This window comes from Oppia nitens, unplaced genomic scaffold (assembly GCF_028296485.1).
Source record: "Oppia nitens isolate AA-2021 unplaced genomic scaffold, nextdenovo-longstitch-racon4-pilon3 scaffold3_pilon_pilon_pilon, whole genome shotgun sequence".
NCBI lineage: Eukaryota > Metazoa > Arthropoda > Arachnida > Sarcoptiformes > Oppiidae > Oppia > Oppia nitens.
In genome coordinates this window covers 3,571,691-3,587,171 of record NW_026533221.1, presented here as the reverse complement: position 1 = coordinate 3,587,171, position 15,481 = coordinate 3,571,691, and the positions used below count along the sequence as shown (strand labels likewise).

Sequence of the window (15,481 nt, the reverse complement as noted above, 5' to 3'; positions counted from 1 at the left end):
AAATAATTTAATTTTGCAAATAATAATGTTTAAAAATATATAATTGTTTTCTATTTATTATTTACAGCAATAAAATGTGTATTTAAATTATAAATATATTAACAGAAAAAGTAAAGTATTGTTAAGTGAAGCCATTTGGCAACTCTACTGTCTCTACATATAATGGTTGCCATAGTATTGTCAGATGAGTTACATAATTGTTGTATTGCTATAACCGTGTAATACATGTCAACAACAGTTTGACAATTATTTTGTTGTCAATAATGGGTATAACGTCGAGCACAGCGACCAAACCATCTAATGACCACTCGGTGACCGACGACCGGCCACAAGCACTGCCGTCGGTCACCACAAATGACACGCCAAACGACAACAGCCACGAGTTGGCGGTCGTCACACAAAGCGAGGGAAAAACAACTGAAACCATTGATGAAGATATTGAGCGCCAAAACGGAGACTCATTTGTTGACAAAGTAATTGTAGAAAATATGGATCTCAAGAGTGATAGTGACCAACAATCGATGATCACCGACGATGACACAGATGTCAATGGTAGTGAACAACTAAAGGATTTAACTAAAATTAAGACCAAAGTTAAAAAATCATCGCCGACTTCACTGAAGACTAAAAAATCGCCGAAAGGCTCGAAAAAGTCGAAGTTATCGCCGAAGACAGAGTATTCGCCTAAAGTATTAAAGACACCAAAGAGTGTTAAATCAGTGAAGGAGTTGAAAAAGACTCCGAAAACTCCAAAATCGCCGAAAATTAAAAAATCACCGAAAACTCAGAAAACACCGAATACTTCAAAAACGCCGAAAATTCAAAAATCGCCAAAAATTCAAAAATCGCCGAAAACACTGAAAACTTCAAAATCATTGAAAAATTTAAAAATTCCGAAAACAAGTGAATCGCCAAAAATTTCGAAGAAGACATCAAAGTCAGCTAATTCTTTAAAGTCACAGAAAAGAGCAAAATCTCCGAAAACACCGAAGATTTCAAAGGATGTCGACGACAATACTCTTGAAAATTTRCCGAAAGCTGACATCAAAAGTCCCGATCGTTTCAAATGTAGTGAATGTGACCGCTATTTGTCATCGGAGACTGCGCTCGAGACACACGTAAATAGAGATCACAGAAACTGCAAACCATTCACTTGTAATGAGTGCAGTGAAGAGTTTTTTGCCAACTTATCATTACTCAATCATTTGTCACAAAAACATAAGATCCCATCGTTTGCTTGCGAAGAGTGCGACTACAAAGGTTGGACTAAACAGCATCTCATCCAACATAAAGTCAAACACTCTACCGATCGGCCATTTGTTTGCAATTACGATGACTGCGATCAATCATTCAAACGCAAAGACCTACTGCTCCGACACCAGACACAGATTCATGAGAATCGCCGAAAGTCCACCTCATGAGACCATCCATTGAATTCATTTCATATGTTTACACACCTGTAGTTAAGTAAAAACATTTGAAAACCTTCATCTCATTAAACAAAATAAAATAATAATCAATGGATTATTAATTGACATTATTTTGAATTACATTTTATTTTGAAATCAAATTTCTTAGATTTATATTAACATACTCTACATATATTATTTGACTTTATTTTAATGATAATTATTTTTACAATTTTAAATCTATTGAATTATTTTAAATGCAAATTGTTATTCTCATATATTTAATATAACTTATTTGAATTAATAATGAATTTCATAACATTATTTTTATTATTCACATTTTATTTTAGCACAATATTTATTTTTAAAGTTTGACATATAATTTAATAACAATCATTTTAAGTTCATATTATCAAAATTTTCATGTTTTGTTTAATTTTAATTAAAAAATACAGTATTATCTTTAAAAATAAAGTTGTTAATTTGTTTAAATAATTAAAGCTCAATAAAATGTTTGATTGACTCCTTTAATAAACGATTATTTTCATTGTTTTTCATATTTACATTATACATGTATTTATCGGTAATAAGCAAATATATATATATATATGTATAATGAGATAAMTTATTTGATATTAATATACAATTTAATAGATCTAGAATTCAAARGTAAGTATTGTATGTAAGCATTAATTATACGACTAAATCAATTGTAAAACCATAAGAAATTATRYRAATTTCCTTCTAATAGAAATTGTTTTGTCACTAAGTTTTCAAAYTATTCTTATTATTCAAGTTTTTTGTACGTCTATAACAGTTCCCACCTTTTTTAGAGACAGAGTAAATAATTTTAGTAAAGTATAACTAAAATCAAATTAAATTTTTATACAAAATATTTATTCTATTAAAATAATAAATTACTAAAATATTTTATAATATATTATATATATTGTAATTTTTAAATGATTTTCTATATTTATATCTTAATATGTTTTTTGTGTTGAAAATTTTTGTGGTCATTATAAGGTTTGGTATATCAAAAACTGTTTACATATATATAAATTTAGAATCAATATAAATAATTAAATTTTTTGACCCCCACTCAGACCACCCGCCCATTATTATTAAAATATTGGAGAGAATTCTATATATTATTTATTTTTTCTACATATATATTATTTGTAATAATAAAAATAATAACAAAAATAGATGATAAATATTTTTAAAATTTATGTATAATTTTAATATGTTATTATAAATTTTATAAAAWTAAATATAAAAATAAATTTATTTAAWTAAATTATATGCTAAAATAAAAGTTATCAACGTTGAAAATCAATATTTTTTTTAATGGGCGGGTGGTCTGAGGGGGTGTAATATATTACAGTATGTAATCACTAATATTATACTAATACGAATACACTAATTATTTGTGAATTTTTTCAATATAGCAATTGTTTGGTCACTGATTTCAAAATTTTCAAATTACCGGTAAATTAATTTTATTGTTGTTTTTTTGTGGACGTCTTGTATAACTTGTAAAATGTTTTTATACAACTTTAATAATTATTTGCTAAAAAAACGTATCATTTTTCAAAACGATTTTATATAAGATTATATATCTGTTAATTGTGTACATTGTATAGCATTTAATTAATTTTATTCACAAATCGTCTATAATTTTATAAGTTTTTAAAAGTAGACTTCAATTGATTGACAGTCAGTGTATATAATATGTATTGACTTGACGTGAGATCACGTGAACTGATGTTTGTTTGTATACATTGTATCGCATATTGACTTCATTGACAGCAAACCATTGAATTGATATCAACGATGAGTTGGTGTCCGCGGGAACGCAACTATCGGACAGAACTGACTACCAAGTATTGCACCGCCAAAGAGGTGACCGATCATCCATTGAAGTCAATAACTGTTAGTCAAAAAGAGACCAAAAAGTTAACGACACAGTCATCGGTCGCCAAGAAAACTGTGAAAACAAATCACGACTTGAAGCCAACCACCACTTCTTGGAATGGTTTGGATCCGCTGTCGATGGCTTTGAGTATGCAGAGCACTGTCGATGACAATCCATTAGAGACAACTGGTGTTGGATCAGTCAAAGAGAACCAAACGACGAGCGATTTTATCGGCGATGACTTCGAGAACTGGTCGTCCATTAAGAGCTCTATACTCAACAAATACACGACTTCTGAGAGACTATCCATTAAGACATCATTTCTTATGGTGAGCGCCACCGGTTCGACCATCAGTTCGAGTACTGTCCGCAGTGCAGCTAACACATCGGTGGCCGATAAAGTGCGCCACCGTTTGGAACAATTGGATGACTTTGAAGAAGGATCCGTCAAAGAGATGCTTAATCTGACACAAACTGAATACGTTAACCGAATCGATGAACTTAATGTCACTCTTCATGAGTCGTGGAATTCTGACCAAAGAGTCAAAGCACTGAAGATTGTCATCCAATGTTCGAAACTTTTAGCCGATATATCTGTGATTCAATTTTATCCGTCAAAGTATGTACTTATCACCGATATTTTGGACAATTTTGGGACATTAGTTTACAACAGAATTTACACGAARGCGGGATCCACTGTAACGGCCATAGAATCGGCCCGCGAGACGTGTCGTAATTGGTTTTACAAAATTGCTTCCGTCCGCGAATTGATTCCCCGATTCTATGTCGAGACCGCTATCCTMAAAGTCTACGGCTTTTTAATTAATAAGAAAGATATTGACACTGAGTATGAAAGAGCTCTGAAACGGCTGACAAAAATGATTCGCGGAATCGGCGATCCATTGGTCGGAGTGTACGCCAGAGCCTATCTCTGCAGAATCACTGTCCAAATTGCACCGCAATCTAAGTTCATATTTCAAGACAACTTTAATGATTTTCTACTATCACTTAAGCAGGTATTCAATTAAATTTATTAGAAAATAATTTATAAATTGTTTATAATTACTATTTAATTGACATTTTATTGACAGTTATCGCCGACATTTGTAGAACAGACAATACAAGAACAACATATCGATCATTCCGTTTATTACTTGTTATACAGTCCAGCATTAGATTGGATTGTCTATTGTCTGGCATACAAAGCGCCAACAGATCTATTAATTGAAACAATTAGACAATTTGAAGACAACTTTATCTTTAGTCTTGACGACAATTGTTCAGCTCTTATATTAAATTCATTGCTTACTTGTTTTCCGGCGCATCTGATAACCACTAAAGCATTGGATTTTCTTGAGCTAATTAAACGAGTCAATAGAGATAAGACAGCGTCTTCTACTGGAAGTGTAGCAAATGGTGTCCAATCATTATCTTATTATCCGAAATATAATTTAATCAGAAACTTAGGCAACGCTTTGATATCAAAACATAATGTTTTGCTTGAGTTGGAAGACGAAGAAAAACTTAAAATACTGAACGAAATTTGGAAATTAATGAATAAATTGAAACAAAATAACGAATATATGGCTTGTGTTGAGGTTTGGATTGAGTTTGTTGTCAAACATTTTACACTCGAAGAGATCAATACATTATTGGGTGAAATAATTAAACGAATGCAACCAAACCGTGCCTTTGAACAACATTACAGTCAATTAGTTGGTTTGATGTCAAAAGTGGTTACTTTGAGTTCAAACCTTGATTTCGGTGCCCTATTTTCTATGAATAACTTTATGCCATTTTTGGATTTATTACAAAAAGAAACGGTAAAAGTTGAGGCCTGTAAAGCCATTGTCGAGTCATTCATCAAAAATATAAATAATTGCAGCGATTTATTTGATGAAAGTGTTGTCACCACATCAGATCCCGTAATACTTAACTCAATGACCTATCTTTGTAAAGCACTGCACGACTCAGTCAGTGCACTGACTCTTGAGGACGAGAGAAGACAAATTTCTTCATTAGTGACATCATTTCTAAAACACGTATCATTTAGTCGCGACTTTGAGGCCGAACTCAACTTTTATGTGGACTCGAGAGCCAACTTCTGTAATCTTGAGACAGTTCTCTGTTTTTTAGTCCAAAGAGTCAATACTTTAGCGATGGAAACTCGACGAATAGTTAAAGGATTTCACACCAAGAAAACGACTTCATTTGTGAGGGCATGTATTGCCTACTCCTATATAACCATTCCATCACTCGATGACGTGATATTACGTCTTCAGTTATATCTATCCAGTAGTCATGTGTCACTAATCAACGGTTGTTTACCACAAACTGATTCATTTCTTAAACAAGCCATCACTTTAATACAACAATTGCCGCAACAAATCGAGTCGAGTGACGGCCGACCAAAATCTACTGAACCATTCTTGTTGTCATATGTTTCACAATTGTTATCATTTCTTCTATTAGTTCCCGTAAGTATTATAGTTTATATCAAAAATCAAATATTGAAGTTTATCTAATAAAAAGTAATGTATTATTGATTTTTAGGATAATCCAGACACTCCCGAACCATTGTATTTGTTTAAAGGCTTATTAAATGTGATAAATGAAAGACAATTTGATTCAAATTTCGATACAAAAGCATATATTTTAATGAATTTCTTGAATTTTCTATCGACGGCATCACAAGAAACATATCCCTATCACATAAATAAAGGTTTTATTTAACAGAAAAAAATATTATTTAAAAAAATAATTTTTAATAAATTTTAATAATATTCAGTTGATTCAAACGACACATTATATGGTAATGACAGTCAATTTATGGATCAAATAGATGTCTTGTGTTCATCAGTTCTTAACGATCTTTTAGATTATTTCAAACAATTGGGTGACGAACGGGTAAATTAATTGATTGATGTTTTTAAAAAACATTTCTATAATATGATTATCATTTTAAAGCAATACAAGAGACAATCATCCTTAGCATTGGAACTAATCTGTCGAATCGTGAGTCACTCACGAGTAGATGAAATGTATAAATTGGTGATCAATTTGTGGCAATTGTCCAAAAAGAATTGTTCGCCGGATACTAAACGAGCGGTCAGTTTATAATAAATATTTGAATTTAACATTTAATTGATAACTAAATTTCTTAATCAATCAATCAAACAGAATATAGCTTTGAATCATTTGAAACATAAGTCAAACCAATGGTCTAATCAGTCACTCATTGAATTGACAGCAAAATTAGAAAAATTATAATATTATCAATCAATAGAAATGGCAATAAATTAATGTTACAAAAAAATAACTAATTATATGACCAAAATATATATTTATTTAAAATAAAGTTTATATTAATATAATATAATAATTTTAATATAAGTTGTAATACATTTAATTATTTATTTTATATTTATATGATTTATTGTTTTTACAAATGTATTGTTATTTTGTATGACTTCTACATTCTGTCATATTTTAGTCTTCACATTGATTTGAATCAAACTTGTGGTTCATATGATGTCAATGACATYACTTATCAGTCAATTAATGTATAATTAATAATACATTTTGATTGTTATTTTTAATTAAAAAATAACGTAATATTAAAAACTTTAATAATTTGTATTTCAATACAATTGATGTAAACATTGTTGACGTTCTTTACAAGCGATCCATTGGTTGTATTGTTTGATAACTTTTTTTCGCTTTTATTACTTATTAACCAAACAATCGATATATTTATCATATTATTTGTCACAAACTAACCGTCGGTTTGGTTCAGATATTATTGAAGGTTATAAGGGATCAGTTGAAAGTGATGGCAACATTAAGACAGACACCGTTGACTTGCAGTGGACACACCCGACCGGTAGTCCACTTGCAGTTCAGTCCGATCACTGCCAGCGGCTCTTATATGATTTCTGCCTCTAAAGGTATTTGATTATCACCATAATTAGGTCACATTTATATTATGATATGTTATGATGAATATAACAATCAATGTATTCAACAGATGGTAAGCCAATGCTTCGCAAGGGAGAGACCGGTGACTGGATCGGCACTTTCGAGGGACATAAAGGTGATGACCATTGAAACAGTTTATTATTAAAGTAAATAATATCTGTTATTATTGTCGACTACAGGAGCCGTATGGGGAGTAGCGCTGTCCAGTGATATTCAACGTGCGGCCACCGGTGCCGCCGATTTCTGTGCTAAAGTATGTTTTATTTTCGGTATATTGTTTTCTTTTGAAACATTGATTTGATTTATTGAATATTGATATTACAAGATATGGGACGCCGTTACCGGTCAAGAGTTGCATACCTTAAGTCACGCACATATCGTTAAAACTGTTGATTTCTCCAACGATGACAAGTTTCTGGCGACCGGTAGTAACGATAAATTGATTCGCATCTATGATCTCAACAAAATTGATTCAGGTTTGACTTGTTTTACTTGCTATAAAACTGGATCAATCAATGTAATTATCAATAGATCCGATGACAATCAATGGTCACACATCATCYATACGTCATGTTTTATTTACCAATAACTCACAATTATTGATCAGCGCTTCCGAAGACAAAACCGTTCGTTTCTGGGATAAGAATACTAAAGAGGAGATTAAGAAACTCGAGTTCAATACCATTCCGTATAGTATTGAATTGTCAAGAGATTCAAAAATGTTATCTATTTGTTACGGAAATAATGTCATGTTTTATGACATGGAATCCATGAGTCAGCTCAAGGAGTTTAAGATACCGACACACGTTTTGTCGGCAACACTACATCCCGATAAAAGTGTATTTGTTTGCGGCGGCGAAGACTTCAAAATGTATAAATACGACTATAATAGTGGCAGTGAATTAGGTTATTGTTATTATTATTATTATTATTATTAGTCATAAACTAATTACCACAAAATTTGTCATAATTTTGCTAAATATGTTTCATTGTTATTTAGAATCATTTAAAGGCCATTTCGGTGGTGTCCATTGTGTCCGTTTCTCGCCCGACGGAGAACTGTACGCGAGTGGCAGTGAAGACGGGACTCTTCGTCTTTGGCAAACAACTGTCGGCAAAACATACGGTCTCTGGAAATGTGTTAATAACGATGAAAATGATTTAAATAATGAAAATAATATAAACATTGAAAATCATAATATTTCTAATAATTAACTTTTGTTTCGTTATTTGTATTAAAAACAAAATTTAATAAATTATTTCTAATTTTTGAAAAAAATATTATTTTATTCAATTATTTTACTTTATAAATATTACAATAAATATAATTCTATAAAAAATATGATGAAATGTTTTATTGTTTATTTTAATGAAATAAATTATTATTAAGACTTAATTATAATTGTAAATATTATTAATAATAATATAATGTTAGTATTTCAAATATCATTGGTAATTTTATTGATAAACAATATCTCATGAATATAACAGTATATTATTTCAAGTATGACTATATGATACATAGTATTTTTTTTAAATACAATTATTCAATAAATTTACGCCAATTTTCTGTGTTAATGCATATACAGTATGTTTTATGTAAACAAAATTTCTTAAAATAACTAAAAATATGATTTTTTTATCGATTAATCAAATTTGTGAGTTTTTAATTTAATTTAATGTTTTTCTATCAAGAAATATATATAGAATTTTGTAAATAAAAAAATCAATTAACTTAATACTACTGTACATATATAGCAATATATTTAAAAAGCAAACAAGTATTATTAWTATTAATATTGCCGTAAATTTATAACAATCATTATATTTATAACATTTAGAAYAACTTTTAATTGCATTATTAAAAATTTATAAAATATTCAGTATATTGTAATTTTATGTTTTTTAAATTAGAGATATATAATAATTAGTTATATAAATTATCTATACTAAAATAATGATTAATTATATTTTTGTCTTAATCTATTTAATTATATATAATAATAATAATAATATATTATTTATATAAATATGTTGTTAGATTTATGTTATACTTATAAACACCTAAAAACATAATAATGACATTATAAGTCATCTGAGATGACATATAAATTCAAAAAAGTTGTTTTTTTGTCGGTGTTGTCAATATATTGATTTGGTTGCTATAGATCTCAGTTATTGTTTTATATATCGTATATATCTGAATGTAAATTTCGTTTACATATTTAAATATATTTTTATTAGTAATTTTAAATCTAAATATTAGAAAGTTTATGAATATTTAAAAATGTGTTTATGATTAATGTAATTAAATTTTGTTGTTTTTTCTATAAATTGTTTGTTCGCAAAATTTTCATTATATATATATATATATATATATATATATATAAATATTTTTATATTCAATATACAAGTTTACAAAATTCTAACAAATTTTTGAAATTATAAAATCAGCATAAAATGTAAAGTTTTTAATTTTATTAATCTAATATTTTATTTTATTAACGTTTACTATATTTGTTTTATAGACAATAAACATCTCAATCTAAACAAGCTACAATATTTGTTTTATCCAGTACAGGTAATATTTAGATATATATATATACTTATAATTTAATAATAGAATTTTTATTATTTAATTTTATTGTTTGCTTTTGTAATATTAACGATAATATTTATTTTGTCAAAAAAATTTTGTTTGATATTTAGGAAAAAATTAYAAATAGCTAAAAAAATACTATTTTAAAAAATATTAATCTTTAAAAAACTAAAATGTTATTAATATTGCTAAGTTTGACATTATCTTTCTATAACTTTAATTTTAATTATCTATAAATAATATTTATTATTTTTTATGTCATCAATACTTTGATTATTATATTCGTGATACTTAATTAAATTACAGCAATTATTTTGTTATATGATTTTAATTATGTCAATCAAATAATGAATTTTATTAATATTAAATATGAAAAATGTCAACTGTTGTAAATAATTAATTGACTATTTAATGATTTTTCTAATAGTAACAACTATTATATATTTATATATATATATATATATWTTTATATTATGCATAAAAGTACCATTTAATACCATTTTATTTTTAATATGGTTATATAAGTGTTGCTATGTTAGGATATGATAAAACCTTATTATAACATTTAAACTATATAAAAAACTAAAAAACTAATTTATATAAAGTATTGATTAATTTGTTTTTTATTTTAATTTATTACCATATTATTATTATTATATTTTATATCTTACATTGTACTATATTAAACGATATTTTAAGAGTTTTTAATATTTACAATTTACAGTATATTAAATTTGCTACTCATTTAATATTATTAAAGTAAGTGATATAATTTTATAAATTATAAATTTAAATTTTCTATTGTTTAAATATTTTTGATTGATTGATTAGAAAATTGTCACAAAATATATAAATTGATATATTATAAATATAAGTGATATACACAACAAAAAATCATTAATAATAGTCTTATTATGCTTGAATATCTTTTATGAAAAGCTAATAATTTATTTATAACTGTTAATATTAAAATCATCTATAATATAATCTAGAATATCATATGTATGATAATAATATTATATAAATTAGTTCAATAATGATTTTTATTAGCATTTATTTAAAAGTTTCCGATATAATTAACTATTGCTGTATCATATAATATATTTTCAAATAATTAATATTTGAATTTATAAATTAATTAATAATATACTGTATTAGATTATATGATGAGTCAGTATTTAAATATAAAATTAATGCCATAATCTAGAATTAATAATTTAATTTGTTTGCACAATTTTTATTTTTGAATTATTAMTTACAATTATTAAGCACAACTGTTGATCTTATAAATAAATCAATAAAACCGGATATTTCAATATCAATATCAAAACAAACATATATAAAATTAATTTAAATTACATGAATGCCTGATGTAATACTGTAGTTAATGTGAAGTCAACCATCAATTTGACCACTAGTTGACAAACTAATTCGTTATAATTATATACTCATTAAAAAATGAGATTTTAAAAAATTAATTAGTTATTAAAGATCGTTGTTATATATTAAAGATTGTATACAATTTTATATGTAATTAGAGATGGGCAAATAGAAAGTTTCTAATAAATTTCCCTGAGAAAGTTTCTAGAAAGTTTCTCAAGAATAAATTTCTATAGAAATTTAACTTTTTTGTTATACTATGGGATCCCCATATCTATAGATATTGTAAAACTATAAATATATTAATGAAACACTACTATACATATAATATTATACTATATAATGTAGATTACTGTATAATACTATATTATACAAATGTACCTATATAAATAATTATAATTTTTTAATAATAATAAGTTTTGTAAAATTTTATTCACTATTTTATTATATCATAGTTTAATATAATTAAATAAATAAATTTTTTACTTTAATTAATAATTAAAATACTAATACTAATATTTAAATATTACTTATAAAAACAATGTTAAAGATAAAAAATATCGAGAAAACAAAATTAACCATGGGGATCCCATAAATAGAAATTTCTTTTAGAAACTATATATATATAACACTAATATATATATAAATTATCTTTTTTTAAAAAAAATCATTTTACAGATAAAATAGTACATCATTTTACACTTGTTTTTAATTTATACTAAAAAAGTGTTATTTTGAACAATTTATAATAAATGCATACAATGAATGATCAAATAAATCAAATAGATAATTATCATATATATATATAATTAAAAGTAAAATTGCAATTTTAAATGTCAAACTTCTTTAAGACTCATTTATTAGACTTAACTTATATTATTAGAAATGTTTAATTTTATATTTTTATAATACATTGGTTTTAAATTTAAGTAACTTATTAACCACATCATCACCACAAGCATTAATGATGGCTTTAAGTATATCTTTTGACTAAAATTTGMTTTTATTTACTAAAAAACTACTTTAAAATTGTATAGAAAACTTGATTACATGTAATATCACTTTAAAGCAATGTTTGTTGTAATTGACAATAAAATAGTAATGTAAGTGATTTTTATTAATAGTAAGAAATAGTAAAGTATGGCAATTAAATTCATTGATTATAATCAACATTAATGATTAAATTGTTGATTAAATGCAACAAATTTTCAATAAAAACATTTTTATGGACAAGTCTTTTAATAATGAAAATGACTTCAATCTCTTTAATATAGTCAAGAGTTTAGTGTAGACTCTTGACTATATTAAAGACAGTGACTGTAGAGTCTATAATATATATATCAGGGTTAAGCAAGGGGGAGGTTAGAGGGTAAGGCCAAAATGACCTCCCCTAAAATTTAGTTAAAGTTTAAGATTTATTAATTAAAAAAATATTTTGAGAAATAATGGAATTTATGAAAAATTGTCGTTTAAAAATGCACTTAAAGTCTACACCCACTCCATACCCCCAACATTTTTCGAGATTTTTGTCGCTTGACCCCCCCCCCTTATAATTTACTTCCTCTAAAATCCAAAATCTAGCTTAATCCTCATATATATATATATATATAGTTATAATTTAGTCTTTTAATTTATATTTTTACAATCTTATTGATGGATCAGACTATTAGTTGACCAGACATTAATAATTTAATTTGTTATAACAATTATGATTTTTTTAAATATGTAGTTATATGTGAAATGTAAATATAACTTTTCTAAAATAAATTATAAATTTTTAATTATTAGTATAACATCTAATTTAATATTCTCTGTTCGTTTCAAAAAAATATAAGTACAGTATATATGAAATAAATATTTTAATTATTAAATGCTATATTTTTATAAAAATTCTTATTATTAATTTTTTTTTATTATATTTAGTTTATAATATTTTATTATAAATATTATCACCAAATGTAAAATTATTTAAGTAATTTTTTTTTGTATAAATTTGAAATTATTTAATTTTTTTATAAAGTTGATACTAATAAGCTTTAGTTTGCTGTAACCAGATATCAATGTTGTCTTAGCTGTCAATCATAACTTGAAATGTCTGTAACGCATATTTATAAATTATAATACAATGTATAATAAATATATTATAAATGTTTTTTTTATAACCAAACTAAAGTTAAACTATTATATTTTGATTGAAACTAATTTTGTTAATAATAGTTTACAATTGAATGGTAATTAACGGCAAGTATGGGCTCATTTGAGGGTCATTTACTTCCCGGCACTTTCTTCTTATTGTTTGGCATTTGGTGGACAGTAGTCATATTTGACCGATACTTTCGGTCACTCGTCAACTCGGCGCTAACCAAACGGTCGCAAGTGTTTAAATGTCGTACCAGTTATACGAAATACGAGTCCTATATTAAGGTATTTTATATATTATTACAGTATATAAAATTTTTATTATATATAACATAATATTTTTTTTTATTTGAATAAATTTTATATTAATATTCTATATTTTTTTGATAAATTGCTGTAATAATTGCTAACATAAATCATTTTTATCCATATTCTAGATAATATCAACCATTATTGGCATCGTATTGGAGTATTGGACGGCTTTAGATAAAAATTATCGATTCACACACACTGGTGATTGTTATCTATATTTTTAAAAATAATTATTATTGACTTTTAAATACAGTATATAGTATTTAAATATAAAATTTAAATATATATTTAATATTCTATTAAAAAATTACAGGCAATGCTCAACATATAACTATGTATTTGTTTTTTCTAATTAATGGTAAATATTTAAATATAACAACAAATATTATTAAACTTTTTATAAATTATTAATTTTATTAAAAGGTATTATTGAACTAATGATACACAATGGCTATCCATTGCCAAAAGGTTGCGATTATCTGTCACTATCTTTGGCTATCTTTGCTGAGGGTTTGCTCTTTTATTTTCATCTTCACGGAAGGTTATCATCACTGATCTCTTTGAATGACTAATAAAAATATATAAATTATTGAATATTAATTTTTATTGTATCCAAACTCCAATTGTCCCAAAACAGGACATCACTTGACATTCACGTTCACACACTACTCATAATTAGCATAATATTATCATTGATATCAGTATTGATTGAATGGATATATCGCTATCATTTCCTATCGGCCTTTTGCCGCACAGTCTGTACTCTATTGCAGGGCTTCTGGTTCTATACGGTCGGCGCTCTCATTATAAATAATATCAAATATATATATATATATATATATTATAAATTACACAATTAAAGCATTAATAAATTATTAATTACATTTTTTAGGTCGGTTTCATACTATACCCACCTTTCTCTCAGAGCCCTGTGGGTGAAAGTCACGGCAAACAAATGCTTATTACTGTTAGTTTGGATTTTAATTTAAAATTTTTCTCTAAAAATATAATATTGATTATTATTATTATTATCATATAATATACTACATATAATATGAAACGATTTTTTAGGCACTGTTTTGTTGGGAAATCGCCGCTATTATAGTGTTGATGTCTTTTATTGGATCTGTCTTTTACTGCAAGAATCGCAAGATTTTGCAAACCAATGAATATTCTGTTAATTATAGGTTATGTGAATCTAATGTAGACTTTAAATGTCTCGTCAATGATACCAATGATAAGGATTTCAATGAAAATGAATCGCATAAACTCAGTAGTAATGGCATAAAGTCATCAATTAATCACAAGTATTCAACTATTGTCACATCGGATGATGAGATCTGAACGCATAATTTAAATCGTTTTATTATTTGTATATTTTTTGTTGTTATTTAAAATTATAATTATTAAATGTCTAATTTAACAAGCAATTTGTGTGTTTCAATTTAATTTATTGTTAGTAATATAATAATTATGTTTGAAAGTAATATATATGGTATGATATATGGCAGCTCATAAACTCTAGGATTATCCATCAATTGATAGTTCATTCATACAGCTATTCATATGAAGGTAACAAAAACCCGTAGCTGTGTATACAATAAACAATACAACTCAGTGTAATACACCATATGTACTACCTGTAGGTTGGCATACCTGTGCACAATAGGGTCAATAGACAAACTCATAAATGGGGGTAATCTTAACGCAAAAATTTTGCCGATAAAGAGCACACTGAACACACAC

At 26.2% G+C, this 15,481-nt stretch overlaps 4 protein-coding genes across 4 annotated transcripts; all 4 read left to right on the top strand.

The window, feature by feature from the left end:
• The first annotated feature begins 263 nt into the window (after positions 1 to 263).
• Positions 264 to 1,421, top strand: LOC128957826 (zinc finger protein 16-like). Its single transcript, XM_054303641.1, has one exon. The coding sequence runs from the start codon at positions 264 to 266 to the stop codon at positions 1,419 to 1,421; it is 1,158 nt and encodes a 385-aa protein (XP_054159616.1).
• A 1,716-nt stretch (positions 1,422 to 3,137) lies between these two features.
• Positions 3,138 to 6,648, top strand: LOC128958663 (VPS35 endosomal protein-sorting factor-like). Its single transcript, XM_054304565.1, has 6 exons — positions 3,138 to 4,343; positions 4,419 to 5,804; positions 5,881 to 6,049; positions 6,116 to 6,234; positions 6,295 to 6,435; positions 6,508 to 6,648. Exons 1-6 carry the CDS (start codon positions 3,246 to 3,248, stop codon positions 6,595 to 6,597), a joined length of 3,003 nt encoding a protein of 1,000 aa, XP_054160540.1. The 5' UTR covers positions 3,138 to 3,245; the 3' UTR covers positions 6,598 to 6,648.
• A 346-nt stretch (positions 6,649 to 6,994) lies between these two features.
• On the top strand, positions 6,995 to 8,564 carry LOC128958878 (serine-threonine kinase receptor-associated protein-like). Its single transcript, XM_054304838.1, has 6 exons — positions 6,995 to 7,274; positions 7,355 to 7,420; positions 7,485 to 7,558; positions 7,631 to 7,781; positions 7,837 to 8,211; positions 8,306 to 8,564. Exons 1-6 carry the CDS (start codon positions 7,160 to 7,162, stop codon positions 8,518 to 8,520), a joined length of 996 nt encoding a protein of 331 aa, XP_054160813.1. The 5' UTR covers positions 6,995 to 7,159; the 3' UTR covers positions 8,521 to 8,564.
• A 1,274-nt stretch (positions 8,565 to 9,838) lies between these two features.
• Positions 9,839 to 15,079, top strand: LOC128957825 (transmembrane protein 45B-like). The gene is made up of 7 exons (XM_054303640.1): positions 9,839 to 9,886; positions 13,502 to 13,708; positions 13,861 to 13,936; positions 14,159 to 14,276; positions 14,373 to 14,526; positions 14,628 to 14,702; positions 14,807 to 15,079. The coding sequence occupies exons 2-7, from the start codon at positions 13,532 to 13,534 to the stop codon at positions 15,077 to 15,079; spliced, it is 873 nt and encodes a 290-aa protein (XP_054159615.1). The 5' UTR covers positions 9,839 to 9,886; positions 13,502 to 13,531.
• Positions 15,080 to 15,481: the final 402 nt, after the last annotated feature.

Coding starts and splice junctions, on each gene's coding strand:
- LOC128957825 (XM_054303640.1), top strand. CDS start 13,532: ATGGGCTCATTTGAGGGTCATTTACTTCCCGGCACTTTCTTCTTATTG. Junction 13,937..14,158: donor TTATCGATTCACACACACTG/GTGATTGTTATC, acceptor TTTTATTAAAAG/GTATTATTGAACTAATGATA. Junction 14,703..14,806: donor GCAAACAAATGCTTATTACT/GTTAGTTTGGAT, acceptor ACGATTTTTTAG/GCACTGTTTTGTTGGGAAAT.